At 45.1% G+C, this 17994-nt stretch overlaps 2 protein-coding genes across 3 annotated transcripts; one reads left to right on the forward strand and one right to left on the reverse strand.

The window, feature by feature from the left end:
• Positions 1-39: 39 nt before the first annotated feature.
• On the forward strand, positions 40-8675 carry CASP9 (caspase 9). Of its 2 annotated transcripts, none has more exons than XM_089534453.1 (10): positions 40-114; positions 1101-1305; positions 2002-2091; positions 2763-2800; positions 3738-3914; positions 4378-4467; positions 5778-5925; positions 6465-6647; positions 7141-7250; positions 8020-8675. In XM_089534453.1, exons 1-10 carry the CDS (start codon positions 67-69, stop codon positions 8110-8112), a joined length of 1182 nt encoding a protein of 393 aa, XP_089390579.1. In that variant the 5' UTR covers positions 40-66; the 3' UTR covers positions 8113-8675. The 2 variants fall into 2 exon arrangements, with proteins under 2 accessions (XP_089390579.1, XP_089390578.1); XM_089534452.1 differs by having other exon boundaries at positions 47-198.
• A 939-nt stretch (positions 8676-9614) lies between these two features.
• On the reverse strand, positions 9615-15394 carry LOC149307811 (chymotrypsin-like elastase family member 2A). The gene is made up of 8 exons (XM_089536814.1): positions 15352-15394; positions 15061-15149; positions 14204-14301; positions 12845-12973; positions 12306-12442; positions 11312-11457; positions 10072-10224; positions 9615-9836 (listed from the first exon to the last, which is right to left on the reverse strand). Exons 1-8 carry the CDS (start codon positions 15392-15394, stop codon positions 9615-9617), a joined length of 1017 nt encoding a protein of 338 aa, XP_089392940.1.
• Positions 15395-17994: the final 2600 nt, after the last annotated feature.

The raw sequence follows: 17994 nt of genomic DNA on the forward strand, positions 1-17994 counted from the left end.
AGGGGGCGTGGCCGAAGGTGTGGCTTCCCATCCCGGAAGCGGCGTGTCTGTGGCTCCAGAGCAGCCATGGAAGAGGCTCAGAGGCTGGTGCTGCGGAGGTCCAGGCTGAGGCTGGTGCGGGAGCTGCGGGTGGAGCCCCTCTGGGAGCCCCTCCTCCGGAAGGGAGTCTTCACCCGGGACATGATCCAGGAGATCCAGGTCTAGGGCTAGGCATCCCAGGGAGGAGGAGGAGGAGGGAAAGAAAGAAACCCTATATATATATATATATATATATATATATGTGTGTGTGTCAATGTATATCTCACATAAATCATATGCGTGTGTGTATGTATATATATATTCTATGTATATATGTAAATCCTATATACATATAAACATGTATGTCTCCCATATATCATATAATCCATATATATATATATATATATATACACACACACACGTTTCATAAATCCTATAAGAATGTGTGTGTATCATATATATATATATATATATATATTCTTCTCTCTCTCTCTCTCTCTATATATATATATATTCCATATATATATATTATAAATCCCATATGTGTGTGTATATACGTATACACACAAACTAAATACTATATATATATATATATATCTCTCATCTGTAAATCCTATCTATGTATATATCCTATAAACCCTATACACACGCACACATAAACCCTATATATATGTGTGTGTGTGTATATATATATATATATATATGTATATATCTTCCATAAATCATGTATATATATATATATATATATAGAGAGAGAGAGAGAGAGAGAGAGATCTCATAAAATCCTGTGTGTATGTGTGTATATATATATGTATATATATACTCACAGATATACTCAGGCAAATAAGGCTATCAATGTAGCTGCATTTTGCTGCCAGACTCTGCTGCCGTGTCACAAAGAACCGTGATAGGAAGAACTCCTTCCTTCCGGAGGCGCGAAGCCTTCCTTCCTCCAGAGTCGATGGGCTGCCCATGGCTTTTGTACGAAGAACCAGACGGAGGACGAAGCCTTGTAGCCTTGTTTGGTGCCATAGTCAAAGCCATGTGATCTTCCTAAGGCGCCGTTTTGGTTTCTCTTCCAGGCGTCTGGGACGCGGAGGGACCAGGCGCGGCAGCTGGTCATCGACCTGGAGAGCCGGGGGAAGCAGGCCTTGCCTTTGTTCATTGGGTGCCTCCAAGAGACGGCTCAGAGCAGCCTGGCGGCTTTCCTGGAGGAGGGATGCTGTGCCTCGCAAGGGCCCCCGGCTGATATAAAACCCATCCAAGTCCCTTCGCACTCGGGGCAAGGTGTGTATCTTATTGGTTTCCGGCTCCTTCCTCCCCTGATCTTTCTTCCGTTAGGATTCTGCAAGACAAGGAACACACAGACTTCCAAAATGCCCCAAAGAAAAAGAAACAGAAGTCTTTAAATCATTGCCACCAAAAATGAAGCTTAATGTTCCTGACACCTCTAACCCATATTCCTGACTGACCTGAATCTAACTAATCTCTGACTCTGACCCTGACAAACCTGAGTCTAACCAATCTGCCATTGACCCCAACTTGCTTTCTACACATCTCTAACCCATATTCATAACTGACCGGCCTGTCTCTAACCCTGGCTAATGTTCCCAACATCACTAACTCCTATTCCAGTCTCAACTGACTGATCTGAATCTAACTAACTAACTGTCTGTCAATGGGGATGCTTTGATGGAGAGTTCCTGCATGGCAAAATGGGGTTGGACTGGATGGCCCTTCTTGCGGTCTCTTCCAACTCTATGAGCCTACGATTCTATTATCTCGGACCCTGACAAATCCTCCTTATTGTCATTAAGGGGAAGAAGAAGCAGTGCTGAGAAAAGTTACTTTTCTGGATTGCAACTCCCAGAATGTCCTGGGGGAGTTGTAGTCCATGGCAGAGTGTCTTGTATTAATCCTCACGCCTCTTGAAATACCATTCCAAAACCTAGTTCGGAGACTCTGGATTTGCTGTTTTTCCAGGGGACCCAACTTCCGAATCTTTGCCTTTCCCCATCCAAGTGATGAACCAAAGACACCAAGAACCAACACACGACGTTTCAGCTGCTCAAGGTAAGAAGAAATCTGCTTCCAGGGTTGATCTTCCATGCTCACTGGGACTAATGGGAGTTGTAGTCCAGCATTTATTTAGGCTTGGATCCTGGCTATCTGGAAGACTGTGGCCTGATACAGACAGGCCAAAATAAAGCTGCTTCAGGTCACTTTGGAGTTATGGTGTTTCAATGATGCATGCGTCCTAAGAGTCCAGAAGCCGCACCAAAGCCATGCTCCAGTCCTAATGACTGGAGTGCAGCTTTGGTGCAGCTTCCAGACTCTTAGGACACATGCATCATTGAGACACCATAACTCCAAAGTGACCTGAAGCAGCTTTATTTTGGCTTGTCTGTATAGGGCCTGTATCTCCCCATATGAGTTTGTTTGGGTTTTAAGGGGTTTTATGAACTTGCTTGGGTTTTTAGGCTGACCCTTCCCTGTTCTTCTGTCAGCAGATGAATAGCTTTTTATTTTAGCAAGCATTTGGCGGCTAAGTGGCTATGCAGAAAGGCCTTTAATGTGTGTGTGTATATACACACACACACACACACACACACACACAAATACATACAGATATACATACACACATATATATGTAATTATATACACACACACACATATATATACATAACTAGATACATACATATATATCTACTTGTACTGATTTTACATTTTGTCTTGTTTTCTAGGCTCTGTAGAAGAGAGACCCAGGAGAAACTCAGAAACAGTTTGTTTTCTTATTTTCTGGGGCCGTGTCACACTACACAACTGTTCTGCTATGATCCCACTTTGGCTGCTATGGCAGCATCCTATAGAATCCTGGGATCCTCAGTTTAGGGAGGTTGAGAGCCATGTAAAGTAGTGGTTTGGGTGTCGGACTTACACTCTGGGAGACCAGGGACACAGGCAAACCACCTCTGAGCAAATCGTGCCAAGGAAACCCCACTATGGGGTCGCCATAAGAAATGGTTTGAACAGTGCGTAACGGCAGCCATGGCAGTTAAAGTTGGATCATAATGCTATGACTCTGCAGTGTGTCAGGGGGCTGCGTAGTGGGATGTGAGATAGACCAATGGCCAAATAACAGTGTTGGGAGTGTGCTTCTGGACATTAGTAGACTTTATGTTGTTACTGACCTCATTATTTTCTGTTTGAACCCAACAACAGTAATAAGAATGTGATGCTCTTTCCTCTCTTTTCATCACAACTTCAGTCCAGCTGACAGATAATAATAATAATAATAATAATAATAATATTTTAATTATATCCTGCCTCTCCCAAAAGTACACCATAAAATACAAAACGCATGCATGCTTAAAATGTACATAATCCCCTTATTCCCCTATTTAGAACTAAGTATCTCACAGGCCATATGTGGCCTGTCAAGATCCATCCTATGGAATGCTGGGATTTGTAGTTTAGTCTTTAGTCTTCCCTGTCAAAGAGTATTGGTGCCTCGCCAGACTACAAAGTCCCAAGCTTCCATAAGACGGAGCAGTTAAAGCGGTGCCAAACTGCATTATTTCTACAGTGTAGATGCGCCCTCCCAGACAGTTTGAAGGAATACTTGGAGTAGAAGATGCCAGGGTTTGGGACCAGAGCAAGGACTCTTGTTCTGCAGGCAAACGGGGGTTTAATTCTCCTCTCCTTTGTCTCTGTTTTAGGCTTACGTCCTGAAAAGCCGTCCCTGTGGCTACTGCCTCATTATCAATAATGTGAATTTCAGTGGCGCCACTCACCTTGGCCTCCGCCTCGGCTCCGACGTCGACTGCGAGCGGCTGGAGAGACGGTTCAAGTCCTTGTGCTTTGAGGTTCTGACCCGCCGAGATCTTAAGGCACACGTGAGCATCCACAGCAACCCAAACGTATTCAACAATTGGGACAGGATGACAGGGATGTCCTCACCATAAAGACGTGACCAAACCAAAGCCCCAAACGCTCATAGAAATGCAAATCCATGCTTCTTAGTCATGCCCGAAGCAGAGGACGTTTTGGAATGCCTTCTGGACAGAAGGTTGAAGTGTAGCAAAGGAGGATATCTGGTCGCCCTGCAACTGGAGAAAAGATTTCTTTGACAAAACCAAAGGGTTTTAAAGTTGGAAGGGGAACCCCAATGGTAATTTATTCTAGCCATAATAGGGGGGTCTCTATTCTCCCATTCTTCAGTTTTGGCCTTCTCTTTCAGAGTGCCTCAGTGATATGGGGCAGCTAAAGGGGAGCAGAAGGGGCTGTGGGTATCTGCATTAATCGAAGCTGCTCTCTCCTTGTCGTTTTTAACATCTGGCCCTTGGAAATTGTCTCTAGGAAATTGCTTCCGAGTTGCAGAGCCTGGCGAGGAGGGATCACGGCTCCCTCGACTGCTGCCTTGTGGTCATCCTTTCTCATGGCTGTCAGGTAAGCGAGGCCGGTGTTCCACGCATGCGCTGTGTAGTTGTGGCAGATGGGGGCCTTCATATTGGTAGAGCTGTGATATCTTCTTCTAAGCCCCATCTTTGACCCCAATGTGAGGACCTACACATGTCCCACCACTGTGACATCCATGTGGGGACCTTCTACATATCCTTGTTGTTTCTGTGCAATACTTTATTTGTCTAATCCCTCCAGCACCTTTGAATAAATGCTGCCCCTACAAGGCACCCTGTGTCTGAACTCAAGCTTTCCAGTATCCATTAGGTCACAGTTTCCCAATCTTTGGTCCTCTAAGTGTTTTGGACTTCAGTTCCCAGAAGCCTTAGTCAATTTGGCTAACAATCAAGAATTCTGGGAGCTGAAATCCAAAATACATGCAGGAACCATGGCCTTAGGTAGTGTTCTCAGAGGCACAGGTCTATACAGCATGTTCCACTCTTCATCAGGAAGTTCTTGCTAACATTTAGGTGGACTCCCTTCTCCTGGAGCTTGAATCCATTGCTCCGTATCCCAGTCTCTGGAGCAGCAGGAAACAAGCTTGCTCCATCCTGAATATGACATCCCTTCAAATATTTAAACATGGCTATAATGTCACCCCTTAACCATCTCTTCTCTACGCTAAACATACCCAGCTCCCTAAGCTGCTCCTCATAGGGCTTGCTTGTTTTTAGAACTTCCACCATTTTGGCTTCTATGGACGTATTGTTGTTGTATGCCTTGAAGTCTTTTTCCACCTTAGGGAGACCCTAAAGCAAACCTATCAAGGGTTTTCTTGGCAAGTTTTGTTCAGAGGGAAGTTGCCCTTTCCTTCCTTTGAAGCAGAGAGAGTATGACTTTGCTAAGGTCATCCATTAGGTTTGCATGGTTTTGAACCCTGGTGTCCAGAGTTCAACACTCGAACCACTCTGCCAAGCTGGCTCTTAATGTCCCCCCAAAAATTGGGGTGAAGGAATTGCCCCAAATATGTGCAGTGCACCTCCTGACTCATTCAGGAATGGTGGATAACCATCAGATCAACCAGATACAGAGAGGTGCCCTGCAAAGGGCTTGTTGTTGTGTGCCTTCAAGTTGTTCCTGACTTAAGGCCACCCTATGGCAAACCTTTTCATGGGGCTTTCTTTGCAAGATTTGCTCAGAGGGGGGGTTACCCTTGCTTTCCTTAGGCTGAGAGGTCTTACCCAAGGTCACCCATAGATTTGAACCCTGGTCTCCGGAGTCACAGTCCAATGCTCAAACCACTACCTTACATTGGCCAAGGTATACCAAACACTGATTCCTGTCTTTTTCATTTGTAGACCAGCCACATTCAGTTCCCGGGTGGAATTTATGGCACAGACGGCCGTCATCTTGCTGTGGAGAAGATTGTCAGCTACTTCAATGGGAGCAACAGCCCCAGCCTGAGGGGGAAGCCCAAGATCTTCTTCATCCAGGCTTGTGGTGGAGGTTAGTGTGCCTTTCGGGGGGATAGCCTTTGCAAGTATGTTGTGTTGTAGGATATAGAAAGAGCTGGCTTCTACAGTTTGGAAGCAGAGGAATGGAAAAGATGAGGAAGCTTAGTTGGCCTAAAACAAGCGAAAGCTGGATTTCAGCGTATGGGAGAAATCGATGCTCAGAACCAGGAAGAGATTTAATGCATAGAGAGTTAGAAGGGGCCACAAACCCCTGCCCTGCAGAAATCCACAATGGAAGCGTTCCTGAAAGATGGCCATCCATCCTCTGTTCATTCAGCCTCCAAAGAAGGAGAGTCTGCCACCTCCAGCCTCTGTTTAAAAACCTCCAAAGGAGGAGACTCCATCGCTATCCAAGGCAGCATAATGTTTAGGTGGAATCTCTTGCATTTTGGATTCATTGGTTCACTTCTATTTCCTGGAGCAGCAGAAAACAAGTTGCCTCTATCTTCTCCATGGCTCTCATGTCAACTCTGAGCCTTCTCTTCAAGCTCAACATCCCCAGCTCCCTCAAATGTGTGCTTCCCGTTCTAGAGGAAAAAGACCGAGGGTTTCAAGTGGATTTTGATGCTTCTCCTGGTGGTCAGTTGTCCGGGCGGACGGTTGAATCGGACGCAACCCCTTTCCAAGTGCAGATGGGCAACTCCGACGAACTGGATGCCATTGCAAGCTTGCCCACCCCCAGCGATATCTTGGTGTCCTACTCAACATTTCCAGGTGAGCAGAAGCTTTATCTGATGGCCGTAATAGTTCTTGCAGGTGACGCTGTAGTGGAACCAGGGCTCTAGGGGTTGAAGTCATGATATATATATATATATATATCAAATACATACACACACTTCCATGTATTCCTTCACATTAGAGGCGGGTGGTTTTCTAATACTATTCCAATCTCGTTTAAACGTTTCCAACGTATTCAATGAAAATGTTACATTTATTAATGGTTTGGCATCCTGAAAACAGATTGTACCGAGTGTGATGGGTTCTCGAGCATCACCTTTACAGCCTTAAGGGCTAGAAACTTGCTTTTGAAAATGTGTGTGTGTGTGAAAGTAAACAGATGTTCTTAGGAATGTTGAATTTTGTACCTGCTGCTACATTTTGTCAGTTTTGCAGGTTTCGCATAGCCTTGGATGACTTCTTACTGGTGTTTTTATTATTATTATTATCATCATTATTATTATGTGTGGGGTGTGTTTGTTTTTGTTAGGGTTTGTATCCTGGAGGGATAAGCTGACTGGCTCCTGGTACGTCGAAACCCTGGACCAGGTCTTGGAGCAGTATGCCAGTTCTGAAGATTTGCTTGATATGCTACTGAGGGTACGTTCTGCCTCTTGGACCCAGGAGTTTTGGGTTCAGATCTTGGCTCGCTGACACACTTCCTCGGAAAGTGATGGAGTCTCCTCCTTCGAGTAGTGGTTTGAGAGTTGGACTACAACTCCGGAGACTAGGGTTCGATTCCCAGCTCAGCCATAAAACCCATTGAGGGACCTTGGGCAAGTCACACTCTCTCAGCCTCAGGGGACGGCAATGGCAAACCTCTTCTGAGCAAATCTTGCTGAGAAAGCTCTGTGATAGATTCGCCTTAGGGTCACCTTAAGTCGGAAATGACTTGGAGGCACACAGCAACTATAAGATGGCATACATTCCTCTGTCAAACATTCAGACACATGCCTGTCTTTGTCTTATGGCTTCTTACAAGCCTTCTTATAGTTCTGCATCCAAAACCAGTTGCTCACATATTATTTATACTTCCAACCTTGAGGGAAAAAACTGAGCCCCAGAGGTCTTAAAATGAGGCCAGAGTAGGATGTGAAGGCTAGAAGAGTGGCTTGAGACTTTGAGGACAACTCCCCAAATTTGTGGGGTGTGGATGGGACATGGGACTGTTGGTGTTACCCTGGTGCCACATGTGGCCTAGGAGGTACATGTGGCTTGTGGGCCGTACATGGCCCCCTATATGTGTGACTGTTTGCATGTGAGAACATCTACTGCTCATGATGCATCTCTCCTACACTGAGCAGAGAGCATGACTCTATGATCCATGCAATGCTTCCCAACTCTATGATTCTGTGATCCTTTCACTCAGGTGGCGGACGCCGTTTCGGCGAAAGGGACCTTCAAGCAAATGCCCGGCTGTATCAACTTCCTCCGGAAGAGATTCTTCTTCATGGTCAAATGAAAGACCCTCTACAAAGTGGAAGATCTGGACCTCCTCCTAGAAGTGGTCCCAAAAGTCGTCCTGTTTGAAATGGTGTAGCATTACGAGATTAAGATGGACACTCCTCTAGTTGATGGATGGAGCAGAGACTTATTTTACTGTGACGAAAACCCCATCTCTTTTCTTTTATTTGGAGAGACCTGACGAATCTGCTTCCTGAATTTGGAGTTTCCTGAAAGGATCTTGCTGGGATCCATTTCCCATATATTTCCTATTCTTGGGACCTTCATGACTTTGCTCAAGTTAGAATCAACTTGAATCAGGTTGAATTTTTCCCCCCTTTCTCCCTTTCCATTTTAAGGAACCCTCAAAAAAAAAAAAAACCCCAGAAACACAGCTCTGTGAGTTTGCTTTGCGTGATTTCGGGTTTTTCTACTATCAGTACGGTCTAAGTGAAACTATTGACTCTAAAACTGGTGGAGGAAACCCAACAGAAATTGCTTTTCTGGGACCAGAAAACAATGCATTTTTCATATTTTTGAATTAATTGATATATTTTTTGATTAAATTTCCATGCAATAGTCTTTCCTTATATTTCTATGAAACCTGGTTATTTGTTGACGTTTTGTACCTAGTGCAAGAGTGGTGTTGGATTGCAAATCCCAGTAGCCTTATCATCACAGTATCATGGTGAGGGATGCTGGGATTTGCAGTCTAACAACACTTGGGGGATTTCAGAGTTGTTACCCTACATTAGCAGGAGAAGAAATAAATCCTGCAAAGGGCACAAAGAGGTGTCTGTCCTAAGGGTCTTTTGGGTTCCAAAATGGGACCAGAGCGGTACAGATACAAGCCAGAAGAGGCCAAATCCATAAATACAATCAATGGGAGTTGGAGACGCTTGATTTTGTTTTTATTGCCATATTTATTCTTCTATAGTGGAGTCTCCTTCCTTGGAAGTCTTTAAGCAGAGGTTGGATGGCCATCTGTCAGGGATGCTTTGACTGAGAGTTCCTGCATGGCAGAAGGGGGTTGGACTGGATGGCCCTTGCGGTCTCTTCCAACTCTATTATTCTGTGATTCTATGATTTATTGCAGGGCTTTGTTTGTTGGGTGATGTTTCTGGATCCCATACTTCTCGATACCATCCCATACTTCAGTGTGTTGCCATCACCTGCAGAGAATGCAAAGGGAAAGAAAGAGGGAAGGAAAATGAGGATTTCATCTTTGCAACTTTGAATTTTGCAGATATGGTTATTTGCTGGTATGATTAATATGTTCTACCTAGGAACCTCTAGGGTCCTCCAGCAGGGCTTTATGGCCAACTTTTGCCGGGCGTTGCATTGGAGGACCTGGGCATTTGGAGGTCCTCCAGCACAAATCTATGGGCTTTATAACACATGGGGAGATCCCACGGGAAAGCGGGACCTAAACACGATTTAAAGTACATTCGAATTTAAACCAAACTTGTAAATTCGGTTAGTTTATCACACTAGGGACTGCCCAAGTGAAATGACGCGAAGTTAATCCGAACGCAAAGCAGAGAAAAATGGCAGCTCTTTTGTTTTTGGATTGTTCCGAAAGTACAAAGCTGCCAGTTTAACTGCGACGCCGTGTGATAATCTTTGGACATTTCCAGGTTTTCTTTGGTTTAAATCTAGATTAAATCTAGAAATCTCGCTAGTGTGATAAACTATTTTGTTCAAGGTCCAGCAGATGTTGACCACAGAGTTGTGCTGGAGGACCTAGAAATTCTTAGAGAGGTGTAAAAAAGTGTTCCAGCAGCATCTGTTCGAAGTTGCTTTGGTCATTTTCAGGCTAGAGCTCAGCGCCTTGGATAGCAGGAGATTTCTTTGGAGTTGTTTCTTTGGATTACAACGGACTGGGGGATGCTGGGAGCTGTAATACAGAAAAGAAATATCCCATGCTCCTGCCATCCTGTCTTTAAGCCCCTTCTCGGTCTTTTAAGGCCCTCCTCACCTGTTCAATCCAGTCATTGAAAGCTGAGACCCGAGTGAAAACCGACGGCTTGCGGTAGTAGTTGCAGCCGAGCGCGGAGCCAAAGCTGACCACGCCGTGGACCTCCCACTGTCCGCCGGAGGTTTGGCAATTGAGGGGGCCTCCGGAATCACCCTGTAAAACCATCACAACACCCAAAAAGAGAATTAGTTTGCATCCAGGTTTGGGCACCGAAGCTCTAAAGAGGATGTTAAAATTGACCGGGAGGATCCAGAGTCAAGATTGCGTCCAGAGAAGGGAGGGAACGCTGTCATGAAATGTCAGGAATTTGCAAAAACCAGAGAAATCCCAACTATAATGACATCAAGGGACACCATTTTAAGAGGAAATGCAGAAGAATTCGAAAGAGAGAGATCAATGTATGTATGTATTATTACAAAGAAACTATAATTTGAAGTTGAAGGCTCTCATGGCCGGCATCCATAGTTTTTTGTGGGTTTTTCAGACTATGTGGCCATGTTGTAGAAGAGTTTCTTCCTGACGTTTCACCAGCATCTGTGGCTGGCATCTTCAGAGAATGCTTCTGAAGCCCCAGATGCTGGCGACACGTCAGGAAGAAACTCTTCTCAAACGTGGCCACCTGAAAAACCCACAAAAAACTGTAAACTATAATAATAGTGATCGTAATTGATGGTTATTGTTTAGCATTTTGCATTAAGGTGGAACAGCCCGCACGGTTTCGTAGTTTTGAGCATTGGACTGGACCAAGGTTTGAGTCCGCAGAAGCACTCTGGGAGCCCTTGGTCAAGTCACACTCTTTCAGCCGACAAATGTTTCTGGAGATATCTTGCCAAGAAGACCCCAGGGCAGGTTGATGGTAGGGCTGCCATAAATCAGAAACATCCTGTATAGACACACATCTACAACAAGGAAAGGAAACCTCTGAGTTTTTCATACCATTGAGTTATGGAGAAGGGTTGTGACTACCAAAAGAAGGACCAGGTTCTCACTCAAAGCCCAATGATTTCCTCTTAGGCCAAGAGAGTGTGACTTTCCCAGGATCAATTGGTGCATTTCCAGAGACTGAAGCCTGGTCGCTTGAGTCCCCACCTTGGCGATGTCGAATCCCGCTCTTAAAACACACCCATCCCCTAAATCTTGCAGCGATGGGTGCCGCTATACATATGCTAACTGTTGCATCTCGGGAGCAAGTGCAAACCTGGGCTTCCTCTGTTCGGGTGTTTGCCCATCCAATACTCACATTGCAGCTGGAGATGACGCCGTTGCCGCCTGCGCAGACCATGTTGGTTTTGACGGTGCTGCCCCACCAACTGGGCTGGGAACACGTGGCGTGGTCCACCACCAAGAGCCGGCCTTGTTGCAGGATCTCTGGCAAGGGGCCGTTGGCTGGAAGGACCCGAGAGCAAGAGAGTTAGCAGGCAAGCAGAGGAACATGGAGAGACCAAGGTTGAAAACGTCACACTTGGACTTCAGAGATATAGGATCAGTATGCTGAGAGATCTTGTGGCATGCATTGAAAGACATTGGCAGCATGAGCTTTCCTAGGCTGAAGTCTACTTCCTCAGATGCATTTAGATGCAATAATAATAATAATAAGTAGAGAGATCTTGTAGCCCCTTTGAGACTAACTGAAAGGAAGAAGTTGGCAGTATGGCCTTCCTAGGGTTAAGTCTACTTCCTCAGATGCATTTAGATGCAATAATAATTAGCAATAAATAAATAATATGTAGAGAGATCTCGTAGCCCCTCTGAGACTCACTGAAAGAAAGAGGTTGGAAGCATGAGCTTTCCTAGGCTCAAGTCTACTTCCTCAGGTGCATTTCCACTTGAAGTTGGGTTTTATTTAGGTGCCAAAACATAACTGTTTGCAGAAGCTGTTAGGTCCCCATTTGGCCCCAAATGATTCTGGAGTGTTTTAACCAGTTTCCAACTTCTGCAATGGGTTTACTTGGTCTTGTTTTAAGTTATTTTTAAGTGTTTCGAACAGTGTTTGTCCATTCATGTAATGGGTTGAGTGTCGGACAAGGATTGACTGACACTGGAAATGCATCAATTGATCCTGGGACATTGGTCAGGCTCTCTTGACCTAAAAGGAAAGCAATGGCAAATGTGCCTTGAAGGAATCTTGCTAGGAAAGACGTATGATGTAGGATCTATACGAAGATGACAAAGAGTGCAACCATGTGCCTCTTTTGACTGCTTTTGAGGGACCGAAGCCATAAGGAAACACTTACTGATCAGGCGTCCCCATCCGGTGACATAGCAAGCCACATTGTTGGCCAAGATGGAGTTGGCTTTTGGGAGGCAAGCCGGCTGGATCTTGTCACTCAAGGTGACCGGTTTGGCCAGTTTGATGAGCGCAATATCGTTCCTGTTTTGATGGGGCAACAAGGGAAGGAAAGATCTGATGGGTGTATATATAGCGAAACCTTGGTTTGGTTCCAGGACACCTGTGGTTACCGACATCCATGGATGCTCCAGTCCCATGAAATACAACGGGATATTAAAATGGTTCCCTGACATTAAAATCAAACTTTGCTTTTTGCTTTTTGGAATGCATATTTTTAATATTTTCAAGCCATGGATGGTTGAATCCGTGGATAAAGAATCCATGGATACACAAGGCTGATTCGAGAATATGATCAAGCACCGAATGAAATGCAGTAGATGCAATTCTAGTAAAGGCTTGAAATACGGCACCCTTTTTCTGAGTTGGTTGGGAATCCCACATTCCTGGGAGCTTTGGATCGTAAGGAAAAAAGGATGAAATTACCCCTTGGAAACACTGCCGGAGTCCCACTTTGGGTGGACGACGATCGTTTCGGGAGAAATGGCAACTGATCCCGTCTCGGTGGCACTGAGGTTGTATTTCCCAAGGTAGACGCGATAGGTCCGAGATGAGCTGGAGAAAGACCAAGGATGGAGAGAAGAAGAACTGGATGAGTAATTCAACCTCAGCATCCCCAGCCTTATATAACTCATCCGACAAAAACCCCGCAACGTTTAACGCGTTGCATTTAAGGGTGCGGAAATAATGCAGTCTGACACTCTTTGACATCCATGGCTCCGTGGGATGGGACTCCTGGGATCTGTCGCTTTGCGAGCTATTTTGCCTTCTTTCACAGCGCTCTGGTGCATAATGAACTACAAATCCCAGGATTCCATAGTGATGTGGATATGCTGCCTTGTGCAATGGCATTCCATGCGCAAGTCTACAAATTGCAACAGAAGGAAGTTGTTCTGTGTGTCAGACTGTTCTGTTCAGCGGCTTTTTTGGACGGATGTTCACATGCGTAAGACACCAACAGAACTGTGCCTGAAGAGGGGTGTGTGTGTGTGTGTGTGTGTGTGTGTGTGTGTGTGTGTGTATCTATATCTATATCTATATATAGTGTCAGACAGTGAAGAGGGCCCCTGCATCCCAATTTAGGAGGTGAATTTCCACTTCTGAAGACTTCTGGAAGAAGTGATTCACCTTTCCTTTGGCCAGAATGGCAGCACTTTATTGGGACCTGAAGGATCAAAGGCCATAATACTAATACTAATACTAATACTAATAATAATAATAATGGTCTTTGACCCTTCAGGTCCCAATAAAGTGCCGTCATTCTGGCCAAAGGAAAGGTGAATCACTTCTTCCAGAAGTCTTAATAATAATAATAATAATAATAATGATAAGCCCACCTCTCCTTTAAGATTGACGCAGTTTACAATAACAGTAGCATTTATAAAATTCATACAGTATCAAAATTATCCTACTATCCCCTCCCTCCCTTCAACAATAATATAATAATTCCCATCAACAATAATAAATACAGGATAAATCATTAAAACCATCAGAAACCAGAAGACAGACATCTTGGGAGGATCAGTGAGTGGGTATCCGAGAGCATTATTATTCTGGGAAGGCCTGTCGGAAGAGATCCGTCTTGATAGCCCTTTTAAAGCCATCAAGATCGGAAATGTGTCAGATCTCCTCTCACAGGCCATTCCGTCTTTGGATGCCACATACCACCCCAAAGCCACACTTCAAAGTAGAATAATAAGGTTAGACATAGACCATCTGGTCTGGTCCCTTGCCCAATGGTTTCACAATGAATTTGCCAAGAAGAAGGACCCTGGCTTGAGATACCTGATGCAGTGTGCAGCTGTCATGACCCAGTTGTCGGCGATGAGGGTCCCTCCGCAAGTGTGGCGCCACGTCCCACTGGAAGAATATTGAAGGGATGCCTGCGAAAGACAGAAAAGTCACCACTAAAGCATGGATGCCTTGTGAGTATCCTTCGATCGCAACCCCTAAAAGAGATGGCTCCTGAGAATAATTCTCAATATAGTCTGCAGAAATACGTAACTGGGCTGAGATCCATGGATGAGGCAGTGTACTTCCACATCTATGGAGATACATGATGGTTGCACAACACCTCCTTAGTAGACACCTATGGTAGACACCAAATGTTCATTGCACACTGATGCACAATGTGCATTGGTACCCAATGCATACTTCCACGTCTACAGTCTTGAACTGAATATACTCCTCTTGTGAAGAGACATTGCGCAGCTGGGATGTGACAGAGGGTAACTTTCTATTCGCTGTGAATACAAAGAATATTGGCTATATAGAGTTGCACATGTATTGTGCGTTGATTAAAAATGGATGTCAGACTGGGCTGTGTCAGAACCTGTTAGCGAAGAGACATTGCGCAGCTGGGATGTGACAGAGGGTAACTTTCTATTCATTGCAACATACAATGAATGTTGGAGAGGATGAATCGTGGAGTTGCACGTCTATTGTGCATTGCGTAAAAATGGACCTCAGATAGGGCTGTGCCAGAATCCTCTTGTGAAGAGGCATTACACAGCAGATCGCAGCATGTTGCACAACTCAGGATCCATTAACCTGAAGTTAAAATCCAGCAAACAAAGAGAAAGCGCTCTTCATGCGCCCGACAACTTTGTGCCAGAAGTTGTCATTCTCTTTCTTTTTGTTACCTGCCAGGGCCAGCTGTTTTGCCGGGCATCATTCCCTCCGACAACTCTGGAAAGATTGGGCTGGTAGGTTGGCACTCCGCAACCAAAGGCTGCAAGGAAGGAAAACAAGTTCACCGGAGAAAACTCACATCCCTGAAGGGAACATAGATTATTTCTTAATATTAGGGCAAACCCACTCTTTGGCACAACTGAGCGTCCCTTCGCTGGCTGTCTCTAGCAGTTTGCACCAATTCATAGATGGCAATGCAAACCCCTCCGAAGAAACGTGCCATGATAGTTTTCAAGCCTTACCTGCGGAGGCCAGCACCAGCACAGCAAAGAGGGCTCCAATCATGGCTTTCTGTCTTTCAGAGAAAAGTCAGGCTCGGTTATCCAAAGCCCTTATATTTTGGGAGAGTTTATCAGCTGCGGGTCCAACCTGAGATGCCAGGGCCAGGGATGGAAAGGTTCAACCCAGGCCCTGGTCTTCTGCCAAGGGAAAATGTGGAGATATTTCTGTTTTGGCGTCTCCTGAAGGTTCAAACCTTCCATTGTGCACAAAGCAGATGCCGTTTTTCTCACTTTAACTCATCAGTGGAGTTCAAATAATAAAAAAGACCTGCCACGGTAGAAAGTCAACTCTCCTATCGGTGGAAAAAGAAGACCTTGGAAGAGCCGATAGCAAGAAGGAAAGATCCTCCAAGGACCTATCAAGTCTCCTGGGAACCCTACATCTGGAGTAAGAGCTGAGTAACTTGGAGGAATGAGTACAACAACTAAACGCAACGCTTATGGCACAGAGTGCAATGGAGGGCACAACCTTAGAGCTGGAAGGGATTTCAAGGGCTGTCTATTCTAACCCTTGGCTACGTAGCCGTTTACACCTAAAGCTATCCCAAAGGAGGACTATCCAACCTCTATAGATTTTTGTGGGTTTTTCAGGCTATGTGGCCACGTTCTAGGAGAGCTTATTCCTGACGTTTCGCCAGTATTTGCGGCTGGCATCTTTGGAGAATGCTGGCATGGAAGAGAGTGGGGTATATATAATGCTGAAGCATTCTCTGAAGATGCCAGTCACAGATGCTGGTGAAACGTCAGGAATAAACTCTACTAGAACATGGCCATATAGCCCGAAAAACCCACAAGCAACATCCTGTGTTGATGAGAAGAATCATATTTGGTTTGCCCACGCAACTGAAGGACCTCCTTGGCTCTCCATGTTGCTTTCTCAAAATGCTTCCTCTTATCCAGGCTGAGCATCGAATGGCAGATCCCTTTGCGTCAGACTACACCCCTCAGTTGGATGAATTACAGAAAATTTTCTGCATGCGACCCGGATGCCCAAGCTACAGCCACAGAGCAACTTCGACATCCCACATTGGTAAGGCTTTCCCAGGAGAGGCGATCTGATGGTAGCCAATGCATTATAATACAGGGATACAGGAGATGTGCATTCAAAACATTGTGTATCCTTGAAGCACACTGGCCATCGTGATGTTGAAGGCTTTCATGGCTGGCATCCATAGTGTTTTGTGGGTTTTTCGGGCTATGTGGTCGTGTTCTGGAAGAGTTTATTCTTGAGGTTTCATAGAATCACAGAATCGTAGAGTTGGAAGAGACCACAAGGGCCATCCAGTCCAACCCCATTCTGCCATGCAGGAAATCCAAATCAAAGCATCTCCGACAGATGGCTATCCAGCCTCCGTTTGAAGACCTCCAAGGAGGGAGGTCTACACTCCGAGGAAGGAGTGTGTTCCACTGTCTAACAGCCTTTACTCTCAGGAAGTTCCTCCTAATGTTGAGCTGGAATCTCTTTTCCTGCAGCTTGCATCCATTGCTCCAGGTCTTAGTCTCTGGAGCAGCAGAAAACAAGCTTGCTCCCTCCTCAATATGACATCCTTTCAAGTATTTAAACAGGGCTATCATATCACCTCTTAATCTTCTTTTTTCCAGGCTAAACATCCCCAGCTCCCTGAGTCTCTCCTCATAGGTAGTTGTCTTGCTACTCATACGTGACATTTCTGCAACCAGTACGCTGCATAGTTGCAACTAGGTATAGGACATGTGGATATAGAGTTCAAAACCTTTATCACAAAGATCCAAAAAGAGCATTTATTTACCGTCGGCGCAATGTTTTCCGCCGTCTTCCTTTTGCAGCAACCTGTTTGTTTTTTTTGCAGCAGTGGTTATAAGGATTTGGGGAAAATATATGGACTTAGTTTGATAAACTCTTGCATTGGATAATTTCGGTATTACTTCCATGGCATCACTATAAAACATAATTTTTAGTCTCGTTCATATGTTTTAGTGGCGGTTTCGTGTTTTTTTTTGTGATATATAGTATTCCATTGATGTATCGCATTGTAGAGCTTTGTCAGTTTCTCCCCTCTATTTTTTGCATTGGTTGTGTATTGGTTGTTCTGGTGGGGAGAGTTATCATGGCATACCCTCCAATTCTCCCTTTTTGTCCTGTTTTTGCTTTCTGTGCATGCTCAGTGACTGATCCTGGAGGCATTTTTACCTTGCCTCTTGTAGGTAGACATGCATGGCTACAGGAGGCTCTCTGAGAGCAGAATCCGAGTCTTTCTTTGCCCTGGTTTTATTTTACTGTTTGTTGCAAACCATGCTGAAAATCTGCGTTTCTCAATGTTAGAAAAGACCAATGTCGGAAAAGCTTCATTTGGCTGGAAACTTTGTGTCGGGACCATAGCTCCTGACCAGATGTCCCAACCGCTATGGAGGACGGCGCGCCGCAAAAATGTCGGGCGTTCAAGGGAAAACGTGGGGCGACATGGCCAAATAAAAAGCGGCAAACTCAACTGCTAAGTTTCACGCTTCTTGGGGATGCTCCAAACGAAGGACATGTTGACATTCCTCCTGGACATAAGGTAGAAATGTGCGCCATGCGCTGGAAGAAGAGGACAGTCTGGTCACCCTGCTCCATGCCATGCTTGT

Source organism: Sceloporus occidentalis, unplaced genomic scaffold (genome assembly GCF_023333645.1).
Source record: "Sceloporus occidentalis isolate IW3139 unplaced genomic scaffold, rSceOcc1.0.p SCAF_8, whole genome shotgun sequence".
Classification (NCBI taxonomy): Eukaryota; Metazoa; Chordata; class Lepidosauria; order Squamata; family Phrynosomatidae; genus Sceloporus; species Sceloporus occidentalis.

What these genes read in the sequence shown, in the direction of transcription:
- CASP9 (XM_089534452.1), top strand. Translation starts at nt 67, where the DNA reads ATGGAAGAGGCTCAGAGGCTGGTGCTGCGGAGGTCCAGGCTGAGGCTG. An exon ending in CCCTTCGCACTCGGGGCAAG is followed by an intron (nt 1,306 to 2,001) that starts GTGTGTATCTTA and finishes CTGTTTTTCCAG; the next exon opens with GGGACCCAACTTCCGAATCT. An exon ending in GTCCTACTCAACATTTCCAG is followed by an intron (nt 6,648 to 7,140) that starts GTGAGCAGAAGC and finishes TGTTTTTGTTAG; the next exon opens with GGTTTGTATCCTGGAGGGAT.
- LOC149307811 (XM_089536814.1), bottom strand. Translation starts at nt 15,394, where the DNA reads ATGATTGGAGCCCTCTTTGCTGTGCTGGTGCTGGCCTCCGCAG. An exon ending in TCCGGCAGTGTTTCCAAGGG is followed by an intron (nt 12,443 to 12,844) that starts GTAATTTCATCC and finishes CCATCAAAACAG; the next exon opens with GAACGATATTGCGCTCATCA. An exon ending in GCGTCATCTCCAGCTGCAAT is followed by an intron (nt 10,225 to 11,311) that starts GTGAGTATTGGA and finishes ATGGTTTTACAG; the next exon opens with GGTGATTCCGGAGGCCCCCT.